This window comes from Cebus imitator, unplaced genomic scaffold (genome assembly GCF_001604975.1).
Source record: "Cebus imitator isolate Cc_AM_T3 unplaced genomic scaffold, Cebus_imitator-1.0 Scaffold79, whole genome shotgun sequence".
Lineage (NCBI taxonomy): Eukaryota > Metazoa > Chordata > Mammalia > Primates > Cebidae > Cebus > Cebus imitator.
This window is the reverse complement of record NW_016107394.1, coordinates 2,229,614-2,247,577: the sequence shown is the minus strand read 5'-3', so window position 1 is coordinate 2,247,577 and position 17,964 is coordinate 2,229,614. Positions and strand designations below refer to the sequence as shown.

Below are 17,964 nucleotides of genomic sequence, written 5' to 3'. Positions count from 1 at the left end.
TTGATACGAAGTCTAGCTCTGTCGCCCAGGCTGGAGTGCAGTGGTACGATCTAGGCTCACTGCAAACTCTATCTCTACTAAAAATACAAAAATTAGTTGGCAGTGGTGGCGGACACCTGTAATCCCACCTACTCAAGAGACTAAAGCAGAGGTTGCAGTGAGCTGAGATTGTGCCATTGCACTCCATCTCGAAAAAATTAGTAAATAAAAAGCAACCAGAATACATTTCATCTTGAAGCTCTCTATACTTTTTTTAGTTTAAATGGTGGTGGAAAGCATAAAAATGATGAGATGAAGTAACTCATCCAAGTTGGAAAGTCGGAGACCTTTCTGGTGGGTTATAGACAATTCCCTCACATACACACATTATAGGTGGCATTCCTGAGCAGTGGCAAGAGGGGGCAAGTGCTCTGCTTCTAACCCAGGGTGCTGTGATGCCTCAGCAGGGTCTTAATTTGGGTAGAGTCTTCAGTGAGAGGAAGCTGAAAGGCCAGGGGCTTCTTCCGAGAGACTTGAGCTTCAGGTTGTATCAACCGACCCTGAATTATATAAGGCTTGGGCCTGTGGGCTTTGGCAGAAGCTGCACGGTACAGAAGCTAGAGCAGAGGCCTTGCAGCTACTCAGGCTTAGAGTATAGTCCAAGCCTACCACTGACCAGCATTGCAAGTTGAGCAGGCCACCTAACCTCTTTAAGCCTGTGTTTCCTCATCTGTTCAATAATGATGATAGTACTTGACCTCTCTGCCCTACATGGATTGTCATGAGGATGAGGGAATGATTGCCTTGAAGTGCTTCCTACACTTTAAAACATTGTACAAACATAATGGGTTATTCTCTTTATTTGTCTTATTAGTCATAGAGGTTCCCTCTCATGGAAACATGCTCACATCTTTAAAGGCAAGGGCACTGCTAGACGTTCCATGACATTAGGTGGCACTGGCTCCTGGGAGTGGCCAGTAGAGGCCAGAGGCGAACTCAAAGCTAGGGTTTCCTTACCCTGCAGAAGTGAGCAGTAAATAAAGCTTTTGTTATTTAGAGACCACTGCAGGATTTCAACAAGTGTTTGGCTGTCAAACAAGAAACTGCTGAGTGACACCCAATGAAACAGATGGCTCTTAACTCAGAACTCTTTTCTCATGCTCACTGTGCCCTCCCTCCCTTCCTTCCTTCCTTCTTTTTCTTTCTTTTTTAAGACAGGGTCTGGCTCTGTTGTCCAGGCTACAGTACAGTTGCATGATCTCTGCTCACTGCAACCTCTGCCTCCCTGGCTCAAGTGATCCTACCACCTCAGCCTCCCCAGTAGCTGGGACTACAGGCATGTGCCACCATGCCCAGCTAATTTTGTATTTTTTGTAGAGATAGTGTTCACTATGTTGTCCAAACTTCTAAGCTCAAGCGATCTACCCGCCTCGGCCTCCCAAAGTGTTGGGATTACAGGCGTGAGCCACCATGCCCGCCTCACTGTGCCTTTCTGAGAGGAAAAGTATATGCAGGATTCCCCAGATGAAACCTTTTTTCACAGAGAAAATATACTTTTAGAAGCCCAAGATGAGATAATAATTGTTATTGAGAGGTACTATATGCTAGGTACTGTACCTAGCTCCTTTATTCATAGTGTCTCATTTAATCCTTACAACATCCCGTGAAGGCATTACTGTTATTATTTCCACATACAGATAAAGGAGTCTGCCACAGAGAGGTTAGGTAAATTACTGAAGATTACACAGTCAGTAAGTTCAGAACTGAGACTCAAACATAAGTGGTCTGACATCAGAGTTCAGCTATTTAACAGTCATACTCTACTGCCCCCACAAAATACGGTTGACTGGTATTACTTTTATTTTTATTATTCCAAAACCAAAGATAATATTAGGGCCTCGTTTATGTTTGACATATTTATTTGTTGATTCAGCAAGTATTTGTCAAGCACATACTCACGGCCATACACTGCTGGGCACTGGAGAACGTAGTCACACTTCCTGTCCTCATTGAATTTTTTTTGTCTAGTCGGGAATTGTAGTCAAGTAAGCAGGTGCTTGCAACAGAATGTAATAAATACTAGAATTGGAAGATGTGTAAGGTACTAGGGGAGCTCTTAGGAGCAATAACTACCTCAAACATAGGAGGAATCACTGGAGAAAGTGACTTCTAATCAGAGGCCTAACAGTATATTGGAGTTAGCCAACTGAAGGCATGGGAGAGGGGAATGTTCCAGGCAGTGGAATAGTATTTACAAAAGCTCAGAGGCAAGAAAGAGCATTAGAAAGGCGATGATGAGTGATGAGACTGGTAAACAGTGTGCCTCCTCTGGACATTCCTTATTAGCTGGGCTATGACACTGGCACTCTGCTGACGTTTGCACCAAAATAGCCCCAGCTGTGTTCCTTGAGTTCATCTGCTGTTTATGGTAAGCAACCTGTGTATAGCTCTGTCATTGCATGTGTGAAATTATATTATCATTTGTCTGCTCAGTGGTCTGATTCTTGCATTAGGTTGTTAGCTTCTGAAAGTCAGGAACTGTGTCTTATTTATTATTATATCTCCAGGAACTACCACCCTGCATTGGTGCTCATTAAATGTTGTTTGTTGAATGAATGATATGTTTTCTTCGTAAAAAGGATTACACCTTTCTTGCTTTTCTTGAGCCAACTATCACTTTTCATCAGGTTCATCATTATATCCAGCAGTTAATGTCCTATGTGGCAGTTCAGTGATGCCCGTAGGGGCTTTTGAGGTGCTGTACTCTGAATTCCTTTTTCAGCTTTTCATTGTCCTGTTCTTTTCCCTGCCTGCCTGGCCAGTGCTTGATTGTAATCAATCTGCTTGGTTCTATGGCATCCTCCCTGGCCTTCTTATTTCCTTCTCCTAATCTGCAGTGGGCTGGAAATAAGATCACCTAGCATGATTTGATAAGACTGTGACTAAGGGCTAGTAATCTCTGATTGAGGTCCTAAAGGGCTCTCTGATGGGAAAAGTGTAGATGCCATTGCACATGGGACTTGTATGTTAGAGGCCTTTTAACTTCCTGTTCTTCCTGCTTCAGGAAAGGTCAGATAACATTTCTGGGGCGGGGGCAGGCGGGTCATCAGTCTGGAGAGCCCATATCAGGAGTAGAAGGCTCATTGACCATTGATTCTGTAAACCACAAGAGACTGTTGTCTGTTCTCCAGCTGCACACTCCACCAACTTTATTTTGGCCAAACATTTGAAATGCTTCCACCCACACTAGCTTATGTGAGTGCCAGCTATAAACCTCAGGCCATTTTCTTAAGGGCAATTTCTGCAGAGTGTGTTTGTACCTTCACCCAAACAGGAAAACAGGATGGAATAAGAGTCAAGGCTGGGACCAGGACATCTGGGTTCTACTTCTTTCTTGGTCTCTGATTTCCTCATTTGGAAAATGAGGGTGACATTATGATATGTGAGAAAGTATAAGGACAACCACTTATTAGCTATGTGACCTCTAAGCCTGTTTCCTCATCTATAAAATGGGAATAATAATTACCTACTATGTAAGGTACTTATGAGAATTAAATAAGATTAATTGTATAAAGTGACCATGTCAGGCATACAGTAGGTCAGTAAACGTATGGCTGGGCGCAGTGGCTCACACTTGTAATCCCAGCACTTTGAGAGGCTGAAGCAGGCGGATCACTTGAGCTCAGGAGTTCAAGACCAGCCTGGTCAACATGGTGAAACCCCATCTCTACTAAAAATAGAAAAATTAGCCAGGTGTGGTGACAGGCACCTGTAATCCTAGCTACTCAGGAGGCTAAGGCAGAGAATCGCTTGAACCTGTTGTGAGCCAGATCTTGCCACTGTACTCCAGCCTGGGTGTCAGATTAAGACTCCATCTCAAAAAAAGAAAAAAAAAAAAAAAAAAGAAATAGTATTAGTAAGAGGCTAACACTCTTCTGGCTTTTGGAACTTTATATAGGATGTTCAGTATTGCAGGAGGGGTAGAAGCATAGACTCCATTCCAAGACCACTTGAAAAAGAATGGTTCAGAAATTGTCTGGTGCTTTTGATTACATAAGTAAAGTCATCTCTTGACTGAGTGTACCTCTTTATCCAGTGAGCGGTAAGAGGAGCCTGTCCTCTGTAGATCCTATGCTGTAGACTTGGGGAGAAGAGGAATACAGGTAGTCAGGACCCAAATTCCTCCCCTACAAACTCAGCTCAGGAGAGAATGCAAGAGAGTGTGTTTGCACCTTCACCTAAACTGGTAAACAGGATGGAATAAGAGCCAAGGCTGGGACCAGGACATCCAGGCTTCTACTTCCAGTTGCCTGGTTAACTTCCACATGGGGTAGAAAGAAGCTCCACTGCCTGAGCAGGGGAGAGAGTGCTCTGTGGGGTCTCATTTCCCAAGGGAAGGCCCCAGAGGTGGGGTAACATTCTAATTTATTGTCCAAACTAGAACTGTCTATAACAACAGATACAAACCAGGACCCCCTGGGTAAACAGGTTATGTGGGGTCACCCAACCCAGAGAGTCTTGGAAAAGTGATGGACTAGTTTTAGATTATTTTATATCAAATCAGAGTAAGAGAATCACAAATATTAGCACTAGAGTGAGCCTGGGGGATTTTGGTTCTTTGACCACATGAAATGCTTATTTGTCTTTCAAAAAAATGTTTATAGGTCTCCTTTTGATTTGGGTAGAAAGTTAAAAAGTATTTTTAAAAGTTTTTAAATGTTTATAGGTAATTTTTTATTGTCTTTTTTTGTTTTTTTATTTTTGTTTTTTCTTATAGGTAATTATTAAGGGTAAAAATGCAGTTTACAAAATTGCATATACAGTAAATTCCAGTTTTGTAGGGGATACACACACACACGCACGAAATCTTGGAAGAACATATATCAAAATCTAACATGTAGTTTCTCAGTCACTAAGATCTTGGTCCCTTTTCTATTTTGAACTTTCCTGTGATTTTAAAATTTTAATTGCTTTTATTTTTTTTACATTTTTAAAAATTAAAACTAATTTCTTACCAGAATGTAAACATTTTCAGAGCAGAGGGATAATATTAATCTTCTGCTAAAACAGCCTCTGTCTCTTGCCCCACTCTTCCCTTATCCTACCCCAGCCTGCTTTCTTCACCTGCATAACTTCTCTTCATCCTTTAAGACTCCTGTCTTCTGGGATCCTCTCTTCATCCCGAGGTTGAGCTAAACTCTCCTCTGGCATTCTAGTATATTCTCCTCTTATACCTCTAACAGAACATTTATCTCAAACAGTTCTATAAACATCTGGTTATTGTCTGCCTCCCTCCTCAGTTAGATCAGGGACCTTATCTGATCTATTTCATGTCCCCAGGATGAATCCTAACACATAACAGATGTCGGTAAACATTGTGGAACTAACTAGCCTCTGTTTTGCCTCTTCTTACCCAGCACAGATGGCCAGGAACATAGTAGGTGCCATTTTATGTTTAGTGAGTAGGTAGATGCGTGAATGAATGAATTAAAATGCCAAGAGAAAACAGGTTAGATTGGTAGCTCATGCTCTCATTGCTAATGGAAGGGTTTGTGTTACTGTCTCCCCAGTCCTGGTCACCCGAGAGGATGACTTCAACAACAGGCTGAACAACCGTGCCAGCTTCAAGGGCTGCACAGCCCTACACTACGCTGTCCTTGCTGACGACTACCGCACTGTCAAGGAGCTGCTTGATGGAGGTGAGAGCAGAGGTGGAGGATGGGTGGGGTGGGGTTTGGCAGTGGGGAGAGAGTACTTGGTAGCCTCTTTATTCTGGAAATAACATACTTCCCCAGAGCCCCATTATCCTCCCAGAGCTAGAAATGCCTCGAGAGCAGCTGGAGAGTACTTGCTGAGAGTGGCATGCACACAGGTGGTTTGCCCTCCTGTGGCTGATGTATGTTCTCTGCCTACCTGTGTGTGTGATGCACCATGCCATCCTGCCTGTCTGCATATACTGTGAGAGTTTTCTTGATTGTTCCATCCCTAAAAGTGTTCTCTCTTCTCTGTGACTCCAAAGCAGAGCTAATGAAACAAAGGAGAGGCTCTTTAAATCCCTGCTAACCCAGGTCGCAAAGACATCCTCCTTGGTCCCATCTGAGTCTCAGGCCCCTTCCATTACTCTGGGTCATGGCACCCTATTCTTTTCTGTCATAACACATGTCACAACCTGAAATTGTTCAATAGCCTTCTCCCTAACTTGTTCTTCTAAAAGGCAAAAACCGTGATTGACTTGTTCAAGTGTCCCCAGCATCTACTATATGTACTTGGCACTTAGTAAGCACTCAATGAATATTTGTTGCATAATGAATACCCTCCCTTGGGAGAACATCAGTCAATTGGAAGGACAATGTGTGGCATCCCCAGACTCAGGCTGGGCAAGTCCTGTCCAGGTCTGGTAGTGTTACCTGCCAGACACATCCCAGTCACTTTCTCTCCCACTTCCCCATGTCCCACTCCAGCCTCTCCTTGGGATCGGGTGGGAAGCATCTTGCCAGGATGTGTGGGGCACAAGCCCCTGAGTGACACATGAACTGCATGGCACATGACTATCTGTTCATGCCCCTTCTGCTGCTTTTTGGGGGCCAGGGATCCTCTCTTGGGGCTAGATCCCAGGGTCTTCTTTGTTGGGATCATTCTTCATAGAACCTGAGAAGTGGAAGGGTCTTCAAAGGTCTCTGGGCCACTCTGATGATTGCCTGCCTCTCTGCCAGCAGAACTCTCTCCACACCTAGCTAGCTGACATTTTTTTTAATTTGGTCAGAGACAGAAGGAACCCCCCTGCTTCTTCCCCAGGTAGTTAAGCCCATTTTACTTCATCTCTGACTGGTTGAAACTTTTTTTTTTTTGAGACAGAATTTCGCTCTTGTCACCCAGGCTGGAGTGCAGTGGCGCCACCTCAGCTCTCCACAACCTTGGCCTCCCGGGTTCAAACAATTCTGCCTCAGCTCCCTAGTAGCTGGGATTACAGGCATGCACCACCATACCCGGCTACTTTTGTATTTTTAGTCAGGCTGGTCTCAAACTCCCCACCTCAGGTGATCTGCCCTTCTCAGCCTCCCAAAGTGCTAGGATTACAGGCGTGAGCCACCGTGCCTGGCTGTGGTTGAAACATCTTTTTAATGAGCTGTGTTCTTCTCTGTAACTTATGCCAACTGTCTTTTGCTACCTAATCACTTTTTCAAAACCAGTCTTTAAAGAAAGTTCTTTCAGTCCCAGAGCCTTTGCCTTCACAGGCCCAGCATCCCCAGATCATCTTCTGATTGGCTTCTGGGGACTTCTTAGAAACAAACACCTAATCTTGCCACTTACTGTCAGCCACACTAGCTTAAAACCCAGGCCTGGCCTGTACCCCCAAGTCTGCCCCAGAGCAGCCAGAATATGCTTTGGTCTGGGGCACAGCCACTGAAGGGCAGGACTGTCTGTGGATGTGGCAGCTGTGCTTGGGATGACTGATGCTTTTGGAGGGAGAACTTGCTACTCTCAGAAGCAGAGACTTAGAAAATGTCCCCAAGCAGAATGCTGCTTCTTTTGTCCATTGGGAAGCTCTGTGACAAGACATTTGTAGCTAAGAATGGGAGTGTTCACCAAGGACTTTCTCTCTGCCATGCCTTAAAATCAATCAATACTCCCAGCTATTGTCCAGTAGTTTGCATTCTCTGCTTCCTTCCTCCCAGCCCCCAGACACAGAATTCACTTTATAAGGAGCCCCTCTTCCTAGCCTTCTAGATCGAACACCTTTGAAATGGAAAGAGGGCCTTTTATGAAACTCGCTCCATCCTCACCCCTCAGGCCAAGGCTGTCCCTTTGAGCTGTTGCAGGGGCATGGTTCCTGCCTGTTAACTTGGAACAGATGCCCTTAGCCCCCACCTTTACATTTCTCCCACCTGCCTTTTTAGCCAGCATCTATTTATACCCCCTGCCCTAGCCTCCCAGCCTCAAGGGCCAAAACCATTAACCCACTATTTCTCCCTCCCAACCCTGAACAAGTTGCCGTCACTCAGGGCCTGCAGGCTGCCAACTTCTGACCTCTCTTCCCCCTTGACCTCCCTTGGTCTGCCTGTGTGTGTGACCAGCCAACCGAGAGGCAGGATCCTGGTCTATCATTCTAGGGACTGTTGCCAGTAATATTTTCAAAGCCTTTTGACCTCAACTGACCCTCTCCAAAGGGTTTCAGGGAAGGCAAGGGAGCCTACCTTCCTGCCTATCCAGCTTTCTTTTTTTTTTTTTTTTTTTTNTTCTTGATATGGAGTTACACTCTTGTTGCCTAGGCTAGAGTGCAATGGCACAGTCTCAGCTCGCTGAAACCTCCGCCTCCCGGGTTCAAGTGATCTCCTGCCTCAGCCTTCCTAGTAGCTGGGATTATAGGCATGTGCTACCATTCCTGGCTAATTTTGTACTTTTTAGCAGAGGCAGGGTTTTTCCATGTTGGTCAGCTGATCTCGAACTCCCAACCTCAGGTGGTCCTCCAGCCTCAGCCTCCCAAAGTTCTAGGATAACAGGCATGAGCCACTGCACCTGGCCCCATCCAGCTTTCTTAGGCTGTGCTTGCTACCAGCTTTGCTGCAGTAACCAAAGGGAGATTCTCTCTGCGAGATCCAAAGCAGGTCTAAATACAGAGGCCAGCCTGTGCTCATAGGGCCCACACAGAATAATTTCCTTACAATCACTCAGTCCTCAGGGATTTAGGGTCCCTAGGTCTTAGAGGGTTAGAGCTGGAAGAGTCAGCTGCTCTTGCTTGTTGTCTGACCAGAAGTCCTCATTTGAGTTGGGAGGAGGTTCAGGCAGAAGCATCAGGCTGATAATGTGGAAAGCCCTCTGGTCCATTAGGCATAATAGAAAGGGAACCTCAGGCTTCAGAATCACACCAACCTGGGTTTGAATCCCAGCTCCCTCACCTATTAGCTGTGTTGCCCTGGACATGTTGCCTTAATTCTCTAAGCCTCAGTTTTCGTACATCTAAAATAACACCCATTTCACAAGGATAGCATGAGGATTGATGGTAATTTTTGCAAAAGCCCCTGGCAGGTACATGGTAGGTACTCTACTATAAGTAGTTATCATTGTGACATGTATAAAGAAATCCAACTCGTTCTGGCAGTTCTAATGCCATTCCTCCCCAGTATGGGACCTTTTCTCCTACTTTAAGGCCTCTTAATTCTGTCTCTATCTACAACATTCCCATCCTGCCTAAAGTGCCGTCATGTTCCCTCTTTTCTTATCTGAATCCTCAGACTTTTCAAGGCCTCCCTCTCTTAGGAAGCCTTTCTTGGTCATCTAGTCTACTCTGATACTTCCTTCAGCTTAGCACAGACTGCTTAACGTCACTTCATCTTTGGGAGACCCCGTAGCATAGTGAAAAAGAACACAAGCTTTGAAGTCAGACCTGGATTTAAATCTCAGCCCTGTCAGGTGACCCTGGACAAGCCAGTTGACATCTCTGAGACTGTGGGCCTCAAGGAATCCTAAGACAGATCAGGCAAACCATCACTGACCCTGAGAGGCTCTCATACTGACAGAGGACAGTTGTGGAAACAGCCGTAATAATGGGGTAGGTGCTCTAGCAGGCGCCTGGACAAGGGGCTCTGGGGATGAACGGGGGAAAAGCTTTCTTCTGCCTGGTAATCAGCGAGGTGGAATCAGTTACAGAAAGCTTCCCAGATGAGGGGGTGCTGAAGCCTTCTCGGGAAGGATAATAGGAGTTTGCCAGAGTTCTCCAGAAGGGTTTTGAATTAACTAGTGCCAGTCTTCTACTCCCAACCTGAGACAGAGACCCCTGTGTTTTTTACCTTTGAACCAGCTGCTTTTGCCTGTGTTGGTGACTTATCAGCAGGAAGGCTCTGCTACAGCACTTGAATGCAGGTGTGGTTGGAGGGAGGGAGAGAGGTAGGGAAAAGGCAGTAGGACTAGAAAGAGGAGTGATCAGGGAAGGTGGCCGGAGCCTCCTACTTCAAGTGCCTGAAGCTGACTCATCTTGGTATTTCCAGGACTGTTAAGTTGCTTTGGCAACCAGGTCCTCTCAGCGATGTGATCCACTGGCAGAGCCATCTTCCTAAAACATGTCTCTAATCATGGCGGTCTTTCTTGACCAGGGTTTCTCCAGAGAGTTGAGCCCTCATGCTCCAAGGCATCCATTGTGCACAGGAATTAACTTCTCTCCCAGACATCTAAAATGGTTCTGTGTGTGTGTGTGTGTGTGTGTGTGTGTGTGTGTGTGTGTGTGTGTGTGTGTGTGTACATATATACATACACACACACCCCTTTGGAAGCATTGAGAAAATCACTAGTCAAATATGTTTTCATATGTGCTTCCAAGAAGAAGCCCCAGCTAAGAGCGGTTGCAAGGGAAGAGCATGAATACTGGAGTCAGGATCTGAGTACCAGCCCTGCCATTTAATAGCTCTGCGATCCAGGGCAAATTACTGACTGTTCTGAAGTTCTTTTTCCTCATCTAGAAATGGGGGTGGTGCCACCTACCTCCGAAGGATTTGTAAGGATTAGGACATAGTGTACTTCTTCAGAGTAGGTACTTTATATATAGTATCTGTTATTATTAACTTCAGAAACGCTCAGTGCTCACTTGTTTAAAAAAAAAATCCTAACCATACTAATGTTTTTAACTGGTTTTAGAGTTGCTCTAGTCTGACACTCACCTACCTTTTCCCCCCACTGGAGCCCTAATACTCCAGCTACACTGTGTTCCCACATTGGTGCCTTTACTCTCGCTGTTTGTTTGGTCTCTCTTTTCCCTTTAAGACTGTTTCTCCTGCTGGTGGAGTTCTTTTTACCAATCAGTCCCCAGCCTCATGCCACCTTTCGTCTGAAGTCTTCCCTGTTCTCTGGATTTGGGTCTCACTTACTAGACCAAGGTAGATGAAGGCCAGGCCTGTGTCTTTTTTTGTCTCCATCTCATTTGCTACAGTGCCCTGCACATGGTTTAGTATGTTTTGGATCGGATGCACTGATAAATCTCCAAAACCACTGGAGGTTTTCTTTCAGGAGATGTGGTGTCTTTACTTTTTGGTCTACTCTTTGCTGATGCCCTCCCCCAACTCTTAATTTCCTAATGTGTCTGACTTTTTAGAGCTTCACATATGAGCCACCTCCGCCTAGCTATCTTCCTTCTCCTTATAGTCACAATGCCACTTCCTTTTCAGTCACTGGTGATCGTCGCTTCAGAAACACTTGGGCTTTAACGAAACCTAACACTTTCCCCGGGTCCTCCCGCGGCCTCCTTCCCACCTACTTTAGTGAATCCTCCTTGCCCTTGTCTCCAAGTCTGTGCTCAGTTACCAGTGTTAACCAGCCATCATCAAATGAGTCCTTAAATTCCCCACCATCCCTGTCTGAGGCAAAGATCCTTTCCAGTGCTGCCATCCCCTTTAACAGCCTCTTAACTTGTTGTTAGGACCCGAGACTTAGCGTTCTGCTTCTTGTTCCACTTCACTGTCTGTCCATCTGGCGGCACTGCCAGATGTGCAGGGAATCAGCTTTGCCTCAGGCTGTCTGTCCTGTGTTTAAGCTTCACCCTCTGATTCTCGCCAGCAGTACAGAGAGGGGGAATGAGCACTGGGTGAAGGATCAGATGTTTCAGCTCTGCCACCAACAAATCCTTTCACCTTTAGGCATATCCTTTCTCCTCCTCAGTAAAACAGAGAAGTTAAGATACCAAGGACCCCTTCCAGCTCCAGCATTCCTTCTCTTACCAAACACTTACTGAGCATCTCTGCTGCCACAAACCATGCCCTAGGCACCAGGTAAATAAAGATGATCCAGACATGAGTTTTGCCCTTAAGTAACTCACAGTTCAGTGAGGAAACCAGACATTTTAACCAAGAACTGCTATCTGCTGTGTTAATGGAGACGTATAGAAGGTGCTGTGAGATCACAAAGAAAAGACCTTCTAAATCTTGAAGAGGGCAGAGCAAGCATGATATAGGAGATGGGGTTCACACCAAGTCTTCAAGGATGAATGCAAATGTACCAGGTGGATGAGGTAAGAAGGCAGAGGGCGCAGCATGTTCAAAGGCATGGAGTATGAAGCAGCATACTTTACTCAGAATATTGCAGGTAGTTCAGAAGAGCTGGAGGGTATCAGAGGGCAAGAATGGAAAGGAAGAGCTGATATTCAAGGTCACTAATGTAAGCTATGCTGAGGAGACTGGACTTATCCTCCAAAGGGAAATCATTAAGATTCAGAGGAGGACTAGAACAGGCTTTATGTTTAATGTGAAGGATGGTTTAGGCATTTCTAAAATGTTTATCAGTAGCTGAATGGATGAATAAATTGTAGGTGGTCACACGGTGGAATAATATACAATGGGATTGAGTGAACTCTTGCTCTGTACTACAACACAAACCTCACATCAGGTCACAAGCCAAACATAGAAGAGTACTTACAGTATGCCTGCATTCAAAGTCCAGAATAGAGAAAACTAATCAATGGCCTAAGAAGTCAGGGTAGTACTTAACCTCGAGAGGGTGGGTAGTAACTGAGAGAGGCCATGAGGGGACCTTTGGGATGCTGTCATGTTATTTCTTTATGTAGTTGCTGCTTATGTGGATGTGTTCATTTTGTGAAAATTGAGTTGTATCCTTATGTACGAATTGTGCTTTTTTTATATGTTGTACTTGAAACAGGTTTTAAAAAAATGGGGGAAGGCTGAGCACAGTGGCTCATGCCTGTAATTTCAGCACTGTGGGAGGCTGAGGCAGGTAGATCACCTGAAGCCAGGAGTTCAAGACCAGCCTGGCCAACATAGTGAAACTCCATCTCTACTAAAAATACAAAAAATTAGCCGGGTGTGGTGGCAGATGCTACTTGGGAGGCTGAGACAGGACAATCACTTGAATCCGAGAAGTGGAGGTCGCAGTGAGCTGAGATCGTGCCATTGCCCTCTGGCCTGGGTGACAAGAGCGAAACTTAGATTCAAAAAAAAAAGAAAAAGTATATTTTTAAAGGCATACAAAATATAGCCCCAAATTTGCCATCAATTCCTAACAGACATAAAGTTACTCTGACTAGTTGCTATAAAAGTTTCCAGACACTTATTGTTTATACTTATCCCATCAAAAACTGGTAGCAAAGTTCACCATCTGGCACCAGTACACAGACCACACTTAAAACGTGACTGCTCTGCTGGTACTCCCAGGCAGAAAGGGGAGACAAATGAGCAAAATACAGCTTCTGCCCTCAACTAGCTTAAAGTCCAGAGGTATAGACATTCTGGGACACATATAGTCACACTGCGTGGCAGAGAGGTCAGAGCACTGCCATTATGCTGTAGACATCAGAGACTGATCCACCTCAGTTCTGCCACATCTCACCCCTGTAGATCATGGCCCTTCTCTAACATCACTGTTTTCCTCTATAAAATGAAGAAATTGTGTCAAGTGATTGAATACTAAAGCTTTCTTCTTCTTGTTTGGATTCAAATTTTAAAAGTCCTCCATGTTAGCAGTTATCCGGGGGAGGGATGGGGAGAGATTGCTAATGGGTACAAGGTTTCTTTTGGAGATTATGAAAATATTCTAAAATTAAATTATGGTGATGGTTGTACAACTCTATAAGTATATGAGAAACCTCCTCTAAATTGTATACTTTAAATGGGTGAACTTTATGGTATGTAAGTTACATCTCAGTAAAGCTATTGAAAAAGAAAAGAAGAAAAAAATCCTCCATGCCTCTCAAAACCAGAAAATCTTGTCTTGGATGGCTGACTGCCTGCCTGAAAGCACGCTGGAAAGCCAGGAGGACCTGATCAACCCCACAGCTAAAGTGGAGAAGATGAGCCCCTCTGTTGTATACAGCAGTTTTTTTGTTTTGTTTTGTTTTTGAGACGGAGTCTTTCTCTGTCGCCAGGCTGGAGTGCAGTGGTGCAGTCTTGGCTCACTGCAACCTCTGCCTCCTGGGTTCAAGCGATTCTTCCACCTCAGCCTGCCAAGTAGCTGGGACCACAGGCGCGTGCCACCGCGCCCAGCTAATTTTTGTATTTTTAGTAGAGACAGGGTTTCACCATGTTGGCCAGGATGGTCTCAATCTCTTGACCTTGTGATTCACCCGCCTCGGCCTCCCAAAGTGCTAGGATTACAGGCGTGAGCCAATACAACAGTTTTTAAAATAATGTTATTAAAAACATCTGTAAACATCTCTCTTCCCTTCCTTTTAATTGATTTCATGTTATTATTTTAACAAATATTTATTATATCCTTGTAAAGCTTAAAGTCTGATAGAATATAGATATTAGGCAAATGATTACAAAATTACCAGCTAGTTATTAGTTAAATTGTTAGTTAATAATAAAAGTATTATTATGGAAGAATAGAGGGTACTACAAGAGCATAATGGGACCTAATCTAGTCTAAAGGGGAATAGAGGAAGACTTCCCTGAGCATATGGCATTGACATTGAGACTCAAAATGTGGATGTTAGCCTGTCATTTAGCTTGAGAAAATCCTGTGGAGAGGGATGGCCATTTAGTCATCCAAAGGGATCCAGTAGTCTAGCCTGGGGCATTTTGGGGAGTGGAGGAATTCTGTGGTATTGTTATTTGCAGCCCATGTGGTAGACCAGGCCTAAAAGAAGCCCTCAGTGACCTGAGTTCTATCCTTAGCCCCCTACCCAGTATAGAATGAGGAACTGTCCTTGCTCAAGGCAGGGAGAAGTATTTCTGTATCCTGGCTCCTGTGGACATAGAGGAGCCACTGCATAGTTGAGCTGGAAATGAGAGCCTGGTCACCAGAGCCCATTCTCTCCAGAGCCACTTGCCATCCAGGCCCCCGCATTTCATCAAGGCTTTAATCGGCTCCAAACAGTCCTCAGATGAGCCTGGCTGGTATCCGGCATGACCTCATCACCGCCAATAGTGGCAGCTGGAGGCCAAGACTCCCTTGGGTGAGGGAGAGGTCAATATCGGCTGGGCCAGGTCTGTTCTGTGTCCTACACTCTCCTCCACCTGCACTGAGCCTGGAAACAGCACTGAGTCAGAATCAGATTTTCCAGCTGCCCTTTGCCAGCCCACTCATGCCCCCTCCAGCACACGTACTGTTGGGCAGAATGCACAGACAAAAGTTCACACGGCAGCTTTAAGAAAAGAGAATGTCAGCCTGAAGGTCAGGGCCTGCAAAACAGCAGCAAAAGCCCCTTTCCACCTGAAACTGGGGATGACCAGAACCAAGTTCCCCTTCCCAAAAGGAGTTTGCTTCTAGCATTTATGTGCTATCTTCCTCAATACAGAAGCCTGGCAGCATCCAAGGAGGAATACAGGAGGGATGTTCTCTGTAGGTTTGAACCACAGACTCCTTCCTGAGCTGCATTTTAGAAATCAGTCTTTTAAAGTGTAGCAGAAGAAAGGAGCTTGCCCCTTGAGAAATCCTTCAGGGAGCCCCTTTGAAGTAATAGAATCCTGTGTAGTAAAGTGCTACCTAGGGATCAAGGTGCTGGCCCATGGTTCTGGCACTAACTCTGCCTTGCTGTAGGACCTCGACCAAGTGCGTCCCCCACACAGAGCCTCAGTTTCCTCATCTGTAAAGCAATATAATTGGACTACAATATCAGCCCCCCTTTCACTTTAATATTTTGTGATTCTGAGTACTTGTGTACTGATCTAATTGTCTAAGTATTTGTATTTCTTCAGCAACTATTAAGTATTTTCTTAAACTAACCACCGCCATCCGTATCCTAGGTTCCTCTGATATATGTTCTTAAAGCATCCTGTATGATTTATCACTCTTACTATAACATGTAGTTCTATAGTTATTTGATTAATATATCTCTCCTTCACTTAACAGTGAGTTCACAAAAGGTAGGATCTAGATCTGAAGTACTGTGTTCCCAGCACCTTGCACTGTCCTTAGCACATGATAGGTGCCTAGCAAACATTTGTTGAATTAATGGGTACTAGGCATGCCAGGAAATAAGAGAGAAAAGTATACAGGCCCTTCCTTTAGACTGCACCCTGTAGAGTGATAGTTTGGTGATAATGCCCATATGCAAAGCACACTGAGAACAGTGCAGGATGGTAGATAACAGGACTTTCAATTAAACATAAGCAAGGGCCAGAATTAACAGCCATCATGGGGAATCAGGGGGAAGAAACCAGTGTGGCATTATAGAAGGCATAATGGAGGAGCTGGGACCACAGCCAGACCCAGAAGGACACATAAAATTCAAACAAGGAGAGAGAAGGAAGGAAGCTTTTCAGGTGAGGCAGCAACAGAAATGAGCCCTGTGTGTTACTTAGAGACCTGGAGGAGACTGGCCACCTGTTGTATTATGGGATAGGGAGACAGGTGCGGAGAGTCTTGGGGAAGAGACAGAGGATTTGTACTTAATTTTATAGTCCGTAGAGAGCTCCTGAAGTGAATGTCTATTGTTTGCGTGTTTGTTTAGTGACCATTGTGGTTTTTACTTTAAAAATCACACAAGATGCTGGGCGCGGTGGCTCACGCCTATAGTCCCAGCACTTTGGGAGGCCCAGGCAGGTGGGTCACAAGGTCAAGAGATCGAGACCATCCTGGTCAACATGGTGAAACCCCGTCTCTACTAAAAATACAAAAATTAGCTGGGCATGGTGTCGCACACCTGTAGTCCCAACTACTCGGGCGGCTGAGGCAGGAGAATTGCTTGAACCCAGGAGGCGGAGGTTGCAGTGAGCCGAGATCGCGCCATTGCACTCTAGCCTGGGTAACAACAGCGAAACTCCATCTCAAAAAAAGAAAAAAAAAAAAATCACACAAGATTAAAATTTGGAGTAATACCAGAAGACATGTAGTGAAAAGGAAGTCTCCCTTTCACATCCCTGGTCCGCTTCAGAGGCAATCACGTGACTCTTCTTATGCATCACCTCTATTGCAGCAGTAACAAGTTATCACAAATTTAGTGGCTTAAAACAACACAAATTTATCTTGTCATTCTGGAGAGAAGTCTGAAATGGGTCACACTGGACTGAAGATGGCGTTGGCAGAGCAGTCTTCCTTTCTGGAGACTCTAGGATAGAGTCTGTTTTCCTGTCTTTCCCAGCTGCTAGAGGCTGCCCACATTCTAGGTCTCCGTGTAGTTGCCATCCATCCTCAAAGCCAGCAGTGACCGGGCAAGTCTTTCTCACATTTCCTCACACTCACACTGGCTCTTCTGCCTTCCTCTTTTACTTCCAGAAACCTTTGTGATTATATTGGGCCCACTCAGATAGTCCAGAGTAATCTCCCCATCACAAAGTCATCTAATTAGCAACTTTAATTCTATATGCAACCTTCATATTCCCCGAACATATTCACAGGTTCCAGGGTTAGAACATGGACATCTTGGGTGGGGGGGTAGGGGAGGGTTATTTTATGTATTACACTCAAATTCTTTATTTTTAGTCCTATTTTTGAATAGTTAATGCTTGTACATAGTACAAAATTCACAAGAATTTTCAGAGAAAAGTCTTACTCTCACCTCATCTCCAATCAAACAATTGTCCAGTTCTCCACTGTATTACTCTTTTTTTCCCTTGGCATTAATTAGCACTCTGTGAAGAGAGAGCTTTTGGTTTTTGAGATAGGGTCTTATTCTGTCACCCAGGCTGGTGCAGTGGCACAATTATAGCACACTTCAGTCTAATTCCTGAGCTCAAGTGATCCTCCCACCTCAGGCTCCAAGTAGCTGGGGTTATAGGCATTGAGCCACCTTGCCCAGCTGAGTTTTTTTGTTTTTCTTTTTTGAGACAGAGTTTCACTCCTGTTACCCAGGCTGGAATGCAATGGTGTGATCACAGCTCACTGCAACCTCCATCTCCCAGGTTCAAATGATTCTCCTGCCTCAGCCTCCAGAGTAGCTGGGATTACAGGCATGGGCCACCACGCCCAGCTAATTTTGTATTTTTAGTAAAGATGGGGTTTCTCCATGTTAGTCAGGCTGGTCTTAAACTCCCGACTGCAGGTGATCCGTCCACCTCAGCCTCCCAAAGTGCTGGAATTACAGACGTGAGCAACTGTGCTCGGCGG

The 17,964-nt window shown here is 45.0% G+C and overlaps 1 protein-coding gene across 2 annotated transcripts in view; it reads left to right on the top strand.

Annotated features, from left to right (window-relative positions):
* The window catches only part of CLPB (caseinolytic mitochondrial matrix peptidase chaperone subunit B), a 148,307-nt gene that overhangs the window by 72,913 nt on the left and 57,430 nt on the right, over window positions 1-17,964 (top strand). For both annotated transcript variants that reach the window (XM_017532932.2, XM_017532933.2), the window contains one exon: window positions 5,550-5,678. In XM_017532932.2, the coding sequence (XP_017388421.1) occupies window positions 5,550-5,678 (129 nt within the window). The remainder of the gene's footprint in view (window positions 1-5,549; window positions 5,679-17,964) is intronic.